The sequence below is a fragment of the Alosa alosa genome, chromosome 4 (genome assembly GCF_017589495.1).
Source record: "Alosa alosa isolate M-15738 ecotype Scorff River chromosome 4, AALO_Geno_1.1, whole genome shotgun sequence".
Classification (NCBI taxonomy): Eukaryota; Metazoa; Chordata; class Actinopteri; order Clupeiformes; family Clupeidae; genus Alosa; species Alosa alosa.
The window spans coordinates 15655136-15671562 of record NC_063192.1 but is presented as its reverse complement, the minus strand read 5'-3'; the positions used below and the strand labels follow the sequence as shown (position 1 = coordinate 15671562).

At 43.1% G+C, this 16427-nt stretch overlaps 1 protein-coding gene across 2 annotated transcripts in view; it reads left to right on the top strand.

Annotated features, from left to right (window-relative positions):
- fgd1 (FYVE, RhoGEF and PH domain containing 1) overlaps positions 1-15543 on the top strand; it is a 28730-nt gene extending 13187 nt beyond the window's left edge. For both annotated transcript variants that reach the window (XM_048242057.1, XM_048242058.1), the window contains exons 2-17: positions 4395-4613; positions 5186-5372; positions 5628-6336; positions 6734-6972; positions 7445-7601; positions 9385-9523; positions 9958-10016; positions 10500-10646; positions 10956-11048; positions 12018-12097; positions 12390-12420; positions 12544-12645; positions 12743-12871; positions 13134-13292; positions 13569-13715; positions 14049-15543. In XM_048242057.1, coding sequence (XP_048098014.1) covers positions 4395-4613; positions 5186-5372; positions 5628-6336; positions 6734-6972; positions 7445-7601; positions 9385-9523; positions 9958-10016; positions 10500-10646; positions 10956-11048; positions 12018-12097; positions 12390-12420; positions 12544-12645; positions 12743-12871; positions 13134-13292; positions 13569-13715; positions 14049-14318 — 2867 coding nt within the window. In that variant the 3' untranslated portion in view covers positions 14319-15543. The remainder of the gene's footprint in view (positions 1-4394; positions 4614-5185; positions 5373-5627; positions 6337-6733; positions 6973-7444; positions 7602-9384; positions 9524-9957; positions 10017-10499; positions 10647-10955; positions 11049-12017; positions 12098-12389; positions 12421-12543; positions 12646-12742; positions 12872-13133; positions 13293-13568; positions 13716-14048) is intronic.
- The last annotated feature ends 884 nt before the right edge of the window (positions 15544-16427 follow it).

The window sequence follows — 16427 nt, the reverse complement described above, 5'->3', positions numbered from 1 at the left end:
AATGTCTTTTCCACCTATTAGTGGCAGACATGCTGCAAATTGTAAATGTATCATTGCAGTCTGGCACATTTCTTAAGTCCCTGAAAACAGCTGTCGTAAGGTCCCTACTCAAAAAGAATAATCTGGATATTTCCATACGAAACTACAGGCCCATATCCAATCTACCATTTATTGGTATAATTGTTGAGAAAATAGTCTTTCATCAATTAACTGTTTTCTTAAGGTAAAATGGCTGTCTTGACCTCTTTTAGTCAGGTTTCCATGCCAATCACAGCACTAAAACAGCTATTATTAAAGTTTTAAATGACATAAGCCTCAATACAGAGCAGAGCATGCAAGCAAAACATCAGTCCTACTGTTATTGGTCTTTAGTGCAGTTATTTGTTGATCACAGCATATTACTACACAGACTATAAGAGTGGGATGGATTCTCGGGTATAGTTAAATGTGCTCAAATCATACCTACTGGAAAGGAGCTTCTGTGATGCCATCAGCAGCTGTACCTTCACACCAGCATCCTTAAGCTGTTGTGTCCCCCAGGGATCGATCTTGGGGCTGCTGTTATTCAACTTATATGCTCCCACTTGGACAAATCCTTAAGATCAAATTGATTTCATATCATAGTTATGCTGATGCATCAACATTTGTTGAATCTCTTTGTCTATATATTGACCGAATTAACAACGGGATGCCTGAAAACATTCTTTAGCGGAACAAAGGAAAAATGTAAATAAATATATTTGGTAAAAAGGAATAAAGACATTCTTCTTTACACAAAATGGCTTAAAACAAAGGATACTGTTAAAATCGTGGTGTCTTAATTGACAGCAATCTAAATTTCATCAGTCATATGAAAGCAATGACTAAATCAGCTTTAACCACCTTAAAAATATTGCAAAACAGACCCTTATGACATAACATAATCTATCATGCTTGTATTTTCAATAGGGTTGATTATTGCAATGGGCTTTTCATAGGCCTTCCTAAACCATTAAACAGCTTCAACTGGTACAAAATGTAGCAGCGACAGTTTTTACAAAAACCAGTAGAACTGACCACATCATCCCAATACATAAGTCCCTGCATTGGCTTGTCTTTAAATTATTTAATGGGATGGGGCCAAACTACCAGATATCTTTCCAGATACAATACACACCGTTTACAGGGGAAACACTTGTTGGTAAAATGCATTGTCAGAACAAAACATGGTGAATCAGTTATTAGCTGCTATGCGGCTCTGGAACCAACTTCCAGGTTACATAAAAAACGGCTTTAACTGCTACCAGTTTTGACTAAACTATTTTCTGTTACTTTCTCCTAACTGATCAAATGCATTTACTTTTAACCAACCAGATGCACCCTGTGTTGTATGACTTTAAATTATGTATTTTTGTGTAATTTGTTCCCCTTTTGGTCATTTTATGCTTTTATTTATTATTGGATTGCAATTCTCTGCTTTTGTTTGTAAAGCGCATTGAATTGCACAATAAATAAAACTGCCTTGCCTTGCCACATTACAAGCAAAGATTGACTTAGTCGGCTGGAAGAGATTTCGGCTCAAGAATGGCCTGTGGTACTGTACAGTGTAATGCTTGAATAGCAGTATTTTCATGAGCTCACACTGTACCTAAGCACATATTTCCCACCAACCTCTCAAAACCGGGCAAGATGTTTTCTCAAGAAACAATGGCTGTTGTTGAATGGAAAGCTAAAACACACATTTCCTTGCAGTGCAGGTGCAGGATATGTGTGTTTTGTTCATTCTGGGCAGGTCGGGGAGCCACTAAATCGGGCCGTTTCACACACTCACTCTGAGTGCGATCTTGAATGGCATTTTGGACAGGTCACAATAGCGCTTCGCTCTCCTCACCAGAAATCTGCACTGCTGCTACAGCGCTCATCTTCAGCAGAGCTGCCCATCGCTACCCAGACAAAATCATGAAGCGCCACGTGATTTAAGGATATAATGATCTCTACAGGACCCAGTCTTTTATTTCTATTTGTATCCATGGACATATTGAGTACAACACAAACACTTCAGTACAGCATCTGTAAACACACATGCAGGATGGATGGCTTCTAGAGGCAGAGGCTACTCTGTTCACTCTGCGCAGTAGTGACCTGTGTGGCACTGTGTGTGTGTGTTTGTGTGGGCGGGTGAGTGAGTGAGTGTCTCTGTCTGCCCTCTTTATGGGAAGTGGAGCATGAAAATGCCAGTCAGTCATAAGTAAAGTTTAGAGAAAAGAATCGGGGGGGAAACCTTTTAAAAGCATATTGAATATTGTTAGGGCACATTCATGTCCAGCTCTAGTTAGACATACAACTGGCCAGCACTAAACAAGCCTCTTCCTGAATTCATTAAAGTTCTTGCATGTTCGTGATTATTGACAGACAAAAAGAGACAGCATGAGAGAGGCAGAGAGAGAGAGAGAGAGAGAGAGACAGCATACGAGAGGCAGAGAGAGAGAGAGAAGACAAACTGCCCATCTGTCTAGTTGCCTGGACGGCTTAGCATTGTAACTGCAAAGAAAGAAATGGAAAGAATTTTCCCCTCTGTCTACCATTTGACGACCATGGAAAATAGTGATTGTGCCGAATAGTAGCATACCTTTAAAAAAAAAAAAAAAAAAGCTGTGTGAAAAGGGGTCAGCTGTTGCAGTGAGGTTAGAGGGAGAGTTTTACACTAGAGAGTTTTTTTATTGGTTAGAGGGAGAGTTTGTACACTACAGAGTGGTTTGTGTGTTGCATTGTGTTTCCTGGCGATTTCTAAGATGTTGTGTTGTCCATAGCTCTACAAACTTCAGATGTATCACATCTGATTTGCTGACTAACTTGTGTGCAAAGACACACATCAGCATGCATTGAATGCAAAACATCTTTTCATGTAAAACCACTGTGTACAACCCATAACATGAAAAACAGTTATTTTGGCCAGAGCTTACAAATATTCTGGGTATTTCACCAGAAATGTGCTTGTAGGTCAGTGCAGAAGATCAGAGAAAGGCCTCCATTTTTCCCTGAATGGTACGAAGCACTGATTTATGGGATTGTCTGAATGGGCCATTTCAGGAATACTTTAACGTAAAAAAAACCCCAATAAATAAATAAGAAAACAGTGAAGCGAATCTCGGGCCAAGATAGCGTGGGTTTCTTTCTGTTGCTCAGTCTGTCTGTCTCTCCCTCTCTCTCTCTCTCTCTCTCTCTCTCTCTCTCTCTCTCTCTCTCCCCTTAAGCAATTTCAGAGGAACATGTGGAAGTAATTTTAGCCCCCTGCCTGAGCAAGTGGGTACGAGTGTCATCATATGGAACCAATTAGGTCTGTGCAGGGGACAGGCGGGCTTTTTAAGATCGCAACATTGTCTGAACGTCTGTGCTTTTCACCAGCTAATCTGACACTGTCTCTTTAAGAGACTACTGCACTGACTAGGTTCAAGGAGGGAAAATGACTATGCATCTTTGTCTTTGTTCATCTTGAAACATTTTAACTCACCTTCAAAGTGCCGCTACCCACCGACCCTGCAGTCTTGGGGGAGAGAGCAGATTCTATTTCAGCACTTCTTTCTTCAGTGTGTTTTTGGTCACTCGGGTCACGCTTCGCTTCAGTGGATTGACGGGATCTCCAGAATCCAAATTCAGTACAGGAAAACAACGACCTGCTGAGCACTCTCTTGCCCTTCTGCGTAGCACACTGACCTACTTACAAAGCACCGCAGCCGGCCGGCCAGCCAGCCAGCCACTAGAGAAATGTTTCCGAGCCAACTCGGATCCACTGCAGGTGTTCTAGAATCATCATGGCGCACTGACAGAGGACAGGACAGGACAGTGACTACCCAAGCACTTACACACTCAGTCCAACACACCCAGGCTTCACTAAATTACCAGCGAGTGTGTGTTAATGAAGGCTTGGGGGTCAGCTATAAGGTACTGTCTGTGGTGAGTGGGGGAGGTGAAGTGAGTGGTTTTTAAGTGGGAGCTTACAGTCTAATTTGCTCCTTATTAGCTTTCATTTAAGACTTCTCTCTCTCCAACCGGTCACTAATCTACTGCCGGTCTTGCAGACCTTACGTGGCAAATATCACTTTTACTGGCTGGACAAAGCTAGTTTTCCCTCCTCTCTTTCCCTTAGGTCTATACTCTTAGGAAAGTTCAGTCTAGTTCCAACAAATGCTCTTCCAGTTGTGTCTGGTAGAGGCATTTTATGGTTTCTTTGGTAGTAGTTTCTGTAGCAATTTGCAGTGGTGCAGAAGTCTTTATAGCTCTGAAACAGTCATTTTGGGTGTTAAACACTTTATGTACTGCAGATGTAAAATGTGCTTTGTAGAACCCCTTTTTAGGTTTGAACTAAACAAAAAAACACATCCGTTGCTAATTCTGTTACTCCCTCTCCTCCACAGGCCCCTCTTCCTCTAGTCCTCGGCTCCTAACAAAGAGCCTCTCCCTGGAGCCTGGAACTGGTCCTTGCCTTGGGGCGCACGAGACCCCCCAACGTCTCTGCTCTGACCCCGGTCCTCTAGGGCCTCAGCACTGCAATGGCACCAGTGAGAACGGAGCACAAGACACGCCCCCCATGGCCCCAAAAACACGGCCGCCTTTGCCTGGTCCAAAACCACAAGGTAACCCATTGTTGTCTAATGCCCAGGTCATTTTTGGTGTGATTGTATCAGTGGCAACCACGTGAACAGTTTCCATTATTCCCCAAACAATCATCAACACCAACAACATAGGTGTAAACAAGGATTTAAAATTCAATGAATGGTGCACAAAAATGTAAAATCATTCAAAACAAGACATTTATAAAGAAAATGTTAACAATATAGATTGAGAAAAGAATATGGAAAGTATCCATATTTGTTGAAAAACCTAGATTGTCAAAACCATACAGGTATTCTAGATGAAAATACTAAATCAAACTGGAAAATGTCATCTATGACATCTGTATGTATATATTTTCTGTACATTTTATATAGATATATGGAGTATATGTATTTTTCACATGTATTTTATTTGGGTAAACCACACAGGTTGACATATATATATATATATATATATATATATATATATATATATATATATATATATATATATATATATATATACATATATATATATGTGTGTGTGTCTGTGTGAAATGCTGCTCAAGGTCAAATGTGGTGTCATAAATCTCTCTGTCATGTGTCTCCTGAAGTGCCCCCGAAGCCACCTCATCTACAGCAGAGTGCACGGCGCCCCCGGCCCCCAGACAAACCTCTGCCCCCACCACCGCCCTGCAGGCCACTCCCGGCGGACCCCCGCGCACCGCGGTCTGCAACCCCCCGGGCCGAGGGGACATCGTCCCCCACCTGTGTCCACTCCCTCATTGAGAAATTTGAGAGGTGAGAAACGTCAGCTCTGCCTCAGACGGCCTCTGAGATCACCATAAAATGTGACACTTGATTTGTGAGAACTGTCAAAAAATTGCAGCATGTTTTTTTTATTTTATTTATAGCATCAAATCTACCAAGTAATTGATTTATTTCCTCCTTCTCTACAATATATGCATTTCTTGATGTACTGTTGTCATTCATTTTTTTTACACTTTTATTGTTTTCTCTTGAATGGCAAACCTTTTGTTTTTTTCTCATTCACAGAGAGCAAATCATCGTTGTGCCAGATATCACAGGAGGGGTGATGTGTATCCCAAGAGTCCCTGAGCAGCAATCAGGAAGTGGTGCTAGTACCCCCCCAGTTTCAGACACCCCCCTGCCTTGCCCCCTCCCTCAGGACGTGCTGGAGATGCCACTGTCTTCCGCTGAGAAGGAGAAAGAGGACAAGGAGGAGGAACTGGACGACAACGAGGCGGAGAGCGAGGAGCTTGGCGCCTCTTGCTCGGAAAAACGCCTGTCTATGGAGTCAGGCTATAGTGCTTCCGACAAACTATTGGATGCAGTGGAGATGAGAGATCTGATGGCGAGCCAGTCAGATGTCCCGTCCGACCGGCTGTCCCTCCCCCCTCAGCAGACGGACGGGAAGCTGGCCAATAGGGACAGTGGCATCGACAGCATCAGCTCCCCATCTCACAGTGAGGAGTTGTGCTTCGCCGGCGACGATGACAGGGTTGGCCCTGAACGCGAGATCTATCCCTGCAGCCCTCTGCCGACTCTTCCTCGCCTCTCCTCCTCATCCTCGTGCGGCTATGCAGATGGGCAGGGACAGGAAGGTGGGGCGTCCAGTGGAGGAGCGCGAGACTCGGAAGGAGACAGCGACCTTGAGGAGGGGAGTGGAGATGAAAGCGAGATCAATCCCATGGCCCTGCAGCCTCTCGCCCTTCCCAAAACAGAAAGGCAAGACTCCGCTGAGGTAAGTAAGGGGACTTCCAACGGAGTGATTGATAACACTTTTCTCGGATAGTCCGCCTACAGAGAATTTACAGATGGTTTGTTTCCATTTGTTTGCTGGAATTCAAGTTCAGACTTTAATATTGAAAACAATTACTGAATATCATCTTAGACAAACCGAATCCCTAACCCTAACCTTAATCATAAATTGATATTAACAGGGTCAAAGTGGATATAATTTGAGTAATCTGTAAGAGATCATCCAAGTAAAATTTTATGAAAAAACATCAGTATTTTAGTATCACACAGATGCCAACAACGTAGACACATTATGCAAACCACTAACTAACCCTTCCCCCGCAAAAAAAAACAGTTAGGCTTCCCACTGACATCCCAATCTGTCATGCACTTTTCCACAGCTGTCGATTCAACAGAGGGTGTTCAACATCGCCAACGAGCTGCTGCACACAGAGAAGGCCTATGTGGCGCGGCTGCACCTCTTGGACCAGGTGTTCTGCGCCCAGCTGATGGAGGAGGCGCGGGCACGAGGCTCCTTCCCCTGCGAGGTGGTCATGGGAATCTTCTCCAACATCTGCTCCATCTACTGCTTCCACCAGCAGTTCCTGCTGCCAGCGCTGGAGAAACGCATGGAGGAGTGGTAAGAAAGAACTGGATCAAGGGTTCTAGATCGTTGTGTATCTTTTAGGAATGCCAGTGTGTTAGTCACCTGGTTTGTTTTGGTGAGGGTGTAAACAGGGAGGCTAAAAAACTACAGAAGAAGTAGACAGACCATGTTCATTTATCATCTATTCTTTATGAAGCAGTACACACACACTCACACACACAAACATTTTCAAAACAGTTCAGAGCAAGCAATTAAACAGATTCAAATAAAACTGTTCCGATAAAGCCCTCATGTTCCCGTAAATGTTATTTAGACTGCAGTTATGAGGTTGTTGGAGAGGAGCAGAAGTGTTACACATATTTAAACACTCAGTCAAATATCCACAACAAGGGCCGGCAGGAAACAGAATTTAGAATTCAGACCCAGACACTGTGGGATGGAATTCTGGAATGTTGCCGTCCTTGACCTTTGCGGCATCTTTTTTTCTGTCTTCTCTCTCCCTCAGGGAGCAGAATCCTCGTATTGGGGACATCCTGCAGAAGCTTGCTCCCTTTCTGAAGATGTATGGGGAGTATGTGAAAAATTTCGACCGAGCCATGGAGCTGGTGAACACCTGGATGGAGCGCTCATCTCAGTTTAAAGCCATCATTCACGATATCCAGGTGGGACTCTCAATAGGCATGCTGAAGTATAAACACAGCGTAACCTCCCCGTGGAGCTGAAGGGTTCTTTAAAGACCAGGAAGGGGGGCTAATGAAGGGACTGAATGGAACCGTAAAGCAGGGACAGTCCCTCCACTTTCCTTAGCCTCCGCAGATAGGGGACTATTTGTTTTTAGTCACAGTTGGTAAAATGTCATAGCTGTGACTGCTGTGGTGGGTGAGATCAAAAAAATCAAAACACTTTTGAAAAATCTCTGTACTTGTCTCTTTGTGCAAAATGTAAGCTCTCATTGCTTTGTTTCTGTTTTACCTCCATGATATAACATGAACATAACATAACAATTTTTTAGTAAGTTGCACACTGTCAAAACATGCGGTCACATAGACAATATTTTGGTGGACATTTCTGCAAGAGTAAGCAGCAGATTCGACTCTTAGATTTAGTGTACCAGTACTCCATTACACTAGGAGCACAGCTGCTGGATGGTACCAGAGTAGAAATTTGAATTGAATGTTAAAGCATGTAAGTGTAAAACATTTAAGCAAAGCACATGTTCTTGATGTCTTCTTAAGGGTAAGGAATAGTTAATGGATACAGGTTCTGCCAAAGACTTCAAATCTTCAAATGAAACGTCTACCTGCTTATGCCCTTACAACGCCACAATGTTCAGATGAATGTGTAGGATCAATATGGCGTACTCTCACCTTTAAATCCCCAAAACTCACACGACATTTCAAAACATTTCATAGAAAGACAAACATTTGATAAAAAATAATGAGACCACTGGGCTACCGCTGTCAGGAGTAATCTAGCAGATGAAAGCGGGGGCGATTCTCCGCGCCCCAGAGTCGTTGGAAGGAGAAGTATAAGCAGAGGGAATACAAATGGAGGGCCGAACGGGGGCCTTCTGCACCACTTCAAAAGTCTACCTCTCACCGTGTGAGCAGAATACTAACATGGCTGGTCCCTCATGTGCACATCTGTGTGTGTGTTTGTGTGTGTGTGTGGGAAGTGGGGGATGGAGAGGTGGGTAAAAATGGTAGTGCTGGGAGTAGTGTAGGAAGAGGAAGGGGGGTTTATGCTGCGGAGAGCCAGCTGAGCTGCACACCCACGGGGGCAAAAGCACCGGGGCTTCCCCTTATAAGGCCATGGAGCTGTGAGTCGTGTGGTCTGTAACAATATAGTGGCTGCCTCCTCTGGAGCCGGCGCTGGTGAATAAGTATCTGACATTGCATTATCTTTACCACATGGAGTGGTGCACTGAAATTCCTGTTTGTCTACTAGCTCGTGTGTGTGTGTGTGTGTGTGTGTGTTTCTACTGTGGATATTTGTGTATGTTTGTGTGTGGTTATGCGTCTGTGTGTGTGTGTGTGGGGGGGTCTTTCCCAGCATATCAAGTTAAGTGTTGTATGGCTTATTTGCTTTAGTTGGCCGTGGGTAAATGAGGTGATGTCTGTGTCATTTACAATGTCTGTAAGCTGGTATTGTTGAGTCATATGTATTTCCCAACGGCTGTGCTTGTATGGTTGCGTGGTGGTGTAATGGTGTATGGGGGTGGGTTTCGTCTCAGAACAAGGGTTCAGTTCCCAAGGAGAACATTAAATAGATAAAATCACCGCCTTCCAGGTACCCATAAATCACTTCTTTTAATTACAGTAGCATCTTAGCAGAGGTGCTAAATGACAAAATACTGGTTACTGAATGTCTGAATTGATGTTTGTTTGTTTATTTCCTTGTGTGTCTGTGTGTGTGTGTGTGTGTGTGTGTGTGTGTGTGTTGCAGAAAGAAGAACGGTGTGGAAACCTGACCCTGCAGCACCACATGCTGGAGCCGGTGCAGAGGATCCCGCGCTACGAGCTCCTGCTCAAAGACTACCTGCACAGGCTCCCTGAGGACGCTGACGACTTCAAGGATGCACAAAGTAAGAAGCACCCCCCCCCCAGTCCAGCTTCTCACACTGCCCCTCACACTGGGAGAAACAGCCCATTCTCACCAGTGGGCCTCAGCACTATTGTCAGGGGCGTAGTTTAAATAAATGTATAACAGTAATGATACTGTCAAAGTGATACTTACGTGCTGAATTCAACTTGACAAGGACAGGGACAAAAATCTTTGAAAAAGTTAGATGTGCGTGTACAACACATATATCAGGATTTATACAACTGTCTTACTCAGTCCTGAATTTTGTTATGGAAATAGGCATTGTTAAGTGTTTATCTGGTTTTGTATAAACGCATGATAAGTGAAGTGTTTGTGTCGTCTAGCAAAGGTTGCAACAAAAGCAGAAGTAGTCAAAACAAATCGGAGACAAACGCTGTTTATCTAACCCCGAGATGTGCTGCATTTCCCTCTCAGAATCTCTGGAGCTGATCGCCACAGCTGCCGAGCACTCCAACGCAGCCATCAGGAAGATGGTGAGTTTTCAGCCTTCTCTCACCGTGCCAAATGTCTGACCACGTCAGCACTCATGCCCCCCTCCAGCCAGACCCGACCCTGCAGCACCCAGCTCCAGGGAACAGCTGGGGGAAACAGACACTGCCATTTAAGCTGGAGTTTGTAATTAGGGGACGCCTGTCTCTTTCATGTGAAGTTGTTTTTGAAAGTCTCTCATTTGGAACTGTTAATTGGCCCGGCTTCGAGTTACAGCAGTGCTTCGATTCAGCCAGCAGCAAGGTCATCTAATTCTTCCTGAACCCTAAGAGACAGCTTTGTTGAGTTTGCATTAATTATTGCTTTGAGGTCATATCCATGGCTCAATGGTTCAATGGCTCGATACCTCCAGTTTCTCCAGTGATTTAATGTGGCTAAAATATGTGCCTCTATGTGCAAATTTTGTGGGATGTAAAACAGTGGCAGTAAAAGCTCTGGCATCCGTGTTTTGTGTGTGTGTATCCTAGGAGCGCATGCGAAAGCTGTTGAAGGTGTACGAGTTGCTCGGAGGAGAAGAGGATATCGTAAACCCTACTAATGAGCTCATTAAGGAGGGGCACATCCTCAAACTCTCGGCCAAAAATGGAACCTCACAGGATAGATACCTCATACTGGTGAGTGTGGAGTTGTGGCAATGCTGGGCGGTCATTGTTTTTGCAGGATTTCATAGCTATTATTCATATTTTGGCTGCAGATTCTTGGACACATCCCTTTGTTTATAGGTCATATAAGTTTAAGTTCTTGAGTTATTTTACACTCTTCAGCTGGACTGCAATTTAAACACTTAACATTCTGGCATAAGTGCTTGAAAGCTTACATGTAATGTTATCTCATTCATTTCTGTCTACATTGTTCTGTTTATTCTCTCCATCCATATCTCTTTCTCTTTCTCTCTCTCCCTCCCTCTCTCACTTTCTCCACAGTTCAATGACAGGTTACTGTACTGTGTTCCAAAGTTGCGACTCATAGGGCAGAAATATGGAGTCAGGGCCCGGATAGATGTAGACGGCATGGAGGTTTGTAGTCTTTCTACTATGCACTCTCATATACACAAAATGCATTTTAAACACATCCTGTGCAAGTATAATAAATAATAAATATTTCACATGTGGCTTGATGAAGTGAAGTGATCTGCTAAGGGAACTCCCACTGACTCATTACTACGTAGGGGTGTAACCATGGACTGTGTCTCAATAGTTCTCAGTTCAGCAATATGACAATACGCACTAAGAAGAACGCACTGTGGCTCCACAATAAATGGGTGACCAATAGACTTTTTTTATTAACCATGTTAGCAAACCAAGTTGCCTGACAATGGAAAATGGGTTCACTGATCTTCATTGATGAGGGAAATTCACCTGACTAGCTTAATCTTGGATGGTGGACTATTGCCTTAGTAAGCCTATTTGGTCAATAACAGGCTCCGTGGAGATGTTACATTCCATAAAGACAAATACAGCCAAGGCTTAGGGCGTAGCAACTTTACATTGCTGTCAATAATGAGGGCAGGATAGGGACATGTGGATGCTGCTCCTCAGGGTGGGTGCAGTGGCAAGGGAAGTTTAAGGGGGAGGCACATGGACTTGTGCAATCTCACAGAATTAAAACTCAAACATAGTTGTTGGCCGTATACAACATGCTTTTCATAGAAAACCCCTAGAGCTAAATTAAAAAAAGTTTAGATTTGCTCATTTGCAAAAAGCTCTTTTATGATATTTTATGACTTGCAGAATAAAGGAAATACTGCCTGACATAAACAAATGATTTGAAAACAATTTTTTGTACTGTGAGCCCTGAATTGTCTATCAACCCAAATTGTTAATGGAATGCATCATTACACCCCCTATACTTAGTAGTTTTGGACTAGAGGATGTTTTGTAGGTCTTTGTAGTTCTGTTATTGTCCTTTGTGAGCAATCTGCATTTACAGACTGCAGTTTCGTGACCTGTAATGTTTCCTTTTCCTCGTGTCTTGATGATTCTCAGCTGAAAGAGACCAGCAGCATGAACGTCCCAAGGACATTCCTTGTGTCAGGGAAGCAGCGTTCGCTGGAGCTTCAGGCCAGGTTGGTTGAATACAGAGTCCCAGCAAGCAATGCCTTTCTCTGCATGTTCCCCTCTGCCAGGCAACAGCGCTGTTTGTTTAACAGAAGCACAATGAAGCAACTGTCTAGGTCCCCATGAGATTTCCCAAAAGATTGGAAATCTATAGAAACCTTCTCTATGGTAACTCTTGCTAGGAAGACAATAGGTGATTCAGAGAATTCTGAATGACAATCCCACTGCAAATGACATGAGTAAACACTGTTTTAACGGATTAGAGAAGTAAAACCCCAATGCCTGTTTTGTTTCATGCAGGACTGAAGAGGAAAAGAAGGATTGGATTCAGGTACCATTTTGTAAAAACTATTTAAGCATCTCTATTCCCTATTCTGGATGTGTGCAGCAGTGCTTCCAAATAAGTCTTCTATTGTTTATATCTCTTTTCTCTTTCCTCTGCTACCCTTTCCAGGCTATACAGGCTACTATCCAGAGGCATGAACAGACTATGGAGACGTTCAGGATGCTGAATTGTTCCTTCCGCGAAGAGGACTACACTCCTCCCAACTCTCCTGTAAGACACTTGCACATCTCTCGTTGGCTGGTTCCTTGTTTTCTGATGTTGCTTTTTCACAGTATAATAACAGTCCTTTTCTTTTCTTCTCCCTCAGAACTGCACAGAACTAGGGAAGCGTGCCCCAACACCTATCCGAGAGAAGGAGGTGACTCTGTGTATGAAGTGTCAAGAGCCGTTCAACTCCATCACCAAGAGACGCCACCACTGCAAAGCCTGTGGCCATGTAAGGGTCCTTACATCAAGGCTACAATTTCCTTGTCCCCTTTGCCACTGAAGGCCTATAGCTTATTCCTCGGATTGCACGCATATTGAATGATCACTATGGCAACTCACTGAGGATAATCCAGATTTTTCCACTCTCTCTCTCCGCCACGTCAATAATTTCTCTCATTTATAAAGTCACATATATAGCTAGCATATACGAGTCTTGATTTGATGTCTTCCTGTTAGCCTCAGAGAAGTGACTCTTGGACTCTTTCGTTCAGGTGGTGTGCGGAAAATGCTCAGAGTTCCGTGCTCGCCTGTTGTATGACAACAACCGAGCAAACCGTGTGTGTGTGGACTGCTACACCACGCTTGTGGGAGTGCCTCCTTCTCCTGCCAGCTTGATTAGCAGTACCCAGAGACGTCGCTCCATCCTGGAGGTAAGCTAGTGCCAAGCCACTCAACGAGCATGAACAGAGTGCATGGTCCAGTGACAGACATCACTCTCTTGAAAGTCCAACCCTTATATGCTGTAATGCTGATATTAGAGATGGGCTACTATCAGTTAAAATGGTGGTGTTGAAATGAACAAATGACATACCTAACCCTTACTGCGTGTCTGTGTGTGTCTGTGTGTGTGTGTGTGTGTGTGTATATGTCTGTGTCTGTGTGTGTATGTCTGTGTCTGTGTGTGTGTGTGTGTGTGTGCCCAACAGAAACAAGCCTCCGTGGCAGCAGAAAACAGCATCCTCTGCAGTTTCTTGCACCACATGGAGAAAGGAGGGGGGCGTGGCTGGCAAAAAGCCTGGTTTGTCATTCCAGAGAATGAACCTTTGGTGCTCTACATCTATGGTGCACCACAGGTGAGACATTCCTGTGGTGGTGTTTTCCTTGTATTCTTGTGCAGTGTAACCTCTGTCTGTTTTCGATATACTGCAGCACAGTGTTAATATGTAAGCAGTAGCAAACCAATCGTATAAACAACTTGCACTTGTTAACTTAATAACCTCATGTGTTTTATTGCCTACATTGTACAATACAGTTTAACTTGGGTCACATATGAAAGTTGTATTCCTCTTTTTTCATGTGCATTCATGTGCAAGGTCAACAAACTAAGAAACAAGAGACATGTTTCATATGCACGGCCGCTTGAGGCATCAGCTGATTCGTTTGTTCTCTTCTTGTGTCGTGCTCAGGATGTGAAAGCCCAGCGCAGTATTCCTCTTATTGGGTTCGAAGTCTCCCTCCCAGAGCCATGTGACCGGCTGGAGCGCCGCCATGCCTTCAAGATGAGCCAGAGTCACCTGACGGTCTACTTCAGCGCCGACAGCGAGGAGCTGCAGCGACGCTGGATGGAGGTCCTATCACGAGCCGGCAGAGGGGAGGAACTACAGTCCCACGGGCCAATCTCAGAGGCCCTGGAGGAAGAGGGGGAGGAGCTAGCCCCTGTGGGAGAAAGCACATGATTTGTCTATAAACAAAAAATATTACAGATATCATCCCCTTTTGCACACACTCGAAAAACTTAACAAAAACACGAGCGCACATGAACAGTTACAAACCACAGACACACCCTCTCAGACATACAGACACACGTCAAAACACACACACACACACACACACACGCTCACTTCTCTGTACTAAGTGTCAGTTGTCAGTTGCATGCAATATCTACAAGGTACGTTTCTCCGTGTATTGCTCATCTTGTGAGTGACCAGTGTTTGCAATCCTGCCAAAGTGTACACACCCTCAAAGAAGACGCATCAGAGACAAAACACCATATACGCTCTTACTGAATAGAAACCCCCCCTTTCCCTCTGGCTAGCGATACTTCTTCTGTTGTTCAGTTGCATAGCACCCCACTCTTTCTGCCAAACTTTGCTGTGTTGTTTATTAATGAGTGAGGTCTGTTTGGGGTGGAGTGTTTGTAACTTTGTTCTTGCTGGCAGAAGGATTGTGATATTTCTTACTTCGCTGTGACAGTTCTGTTAATATCATTGAGTGTATTTACATGGAAAGGAGCAGTCAAGTTCAGTTGTGGGATATGGCGAGCTTAAGGACGGCGAGAGGAGTAGAGAGAAGAGGACAGGAGAGGATATGCCACTGTTAGCCTCCATGCTGATGACACTCCAGCTTGCACAATGAGAGAGACTGCAGTGTGTCACTGATGGGTAATGGCGCCAAGGGTTTTAGAGACTTTGTATTTTTTAGAGAGATGTATGTACGTACGTATAATCTGGCAATAGGTCCCTGTCCTGTTAAGGTTCCCATAGTGGTGCTTGTACAAGCATATACATAGACACTTTAAAGAACACCTAGAAGGGGCCAAATGGCTCTGTGTTATTGTGCAAAATCTCCCATAGACAGGGCAACTCCCAAGGGTGCTGTATTATGAGCTTAAAGACCAATCAAGCAATTCAGCCACTTTTAACAATCTTATTAGAGTCAGTGTCTAGTGCCTGTCCAGTGTGCTAGACACAGGCTTGAGAGGGCTAATGGCCCTCAGCACTGTAGAGGGGATTTGCTTTTTTATGATGACCAAGTCCTATTTTACTAAACAGCCCCTCTGCCATCCAGTGGAGTGCGGCTGTATTACAGCGTCTTTATAAGGCTGGCTAACGTTTTTCCCCTCAATCAATTGTACAGAAAGGAGATTAAAAACTCCCCAATAAGAAAACAATTTTTCACTGAATATCTATTGTTTCATTTATATATATATATATATATATATATATATATATATATATATATATATATATATATGTATATATATATATATATATATATATATATGTATATATATATATATATATATATATGTATATATATGTGTGTGTGTGTGTGTGTGTGTGTGTGTATACATGTATGTGTGTATACATACATATATATATACATATAAACTGATTGTGACTGAAACTTTAGCTTTTGAAATATACACCCTAAAGCTCATGTTTTTTTAACTTGAGTATGTCATTTTGTGAATTTGTGCATGGAAGTCAGGTCAGCGATAGAAAGGCTTTTTCTGGTATTTGATAAGACTGTAGATAATGGGAGCGAATTTGTAGCAAGATGATTTTAAAAAGTCTGAAACTGGGGCAGATTCTTATCATCATAACATCAGTGGTAAAGCCTTATGAAACATTTTGATAAATAATAGAGAGAGAGAAAGTATATATGAAGAAATACATGGCAGATGTTATGATTGAAATATTGAGTGTTTTGAATAGCAGTGTTTTTTGTGTATACAAAATTACAAAAGGGTATTGGCACCTGCATTTGTAAATATAATTTATTCTCCTCAAAGCCCAGTTTTGTGGGTCTGGTATCATTGAGAAGCTTGGTGTTTTCTGTCATTTGTGGTCTGATTTGGACTTCTGATAAATGTGATGGATCATACTAATGGGAATAGCTATAGCTCTTATGTCTACTCCCCATACGGTTTACTCAAGAAAAGAAACCTTTGACTTTTACTTTTATTTGATTTCTACAATACTTACCAACTCAGAATACCTGTGAAACTAATTTGGTGTTGTTTTTTTGGTACTGTTTGATCTTGCTCTTTCTTGTCAAACAAT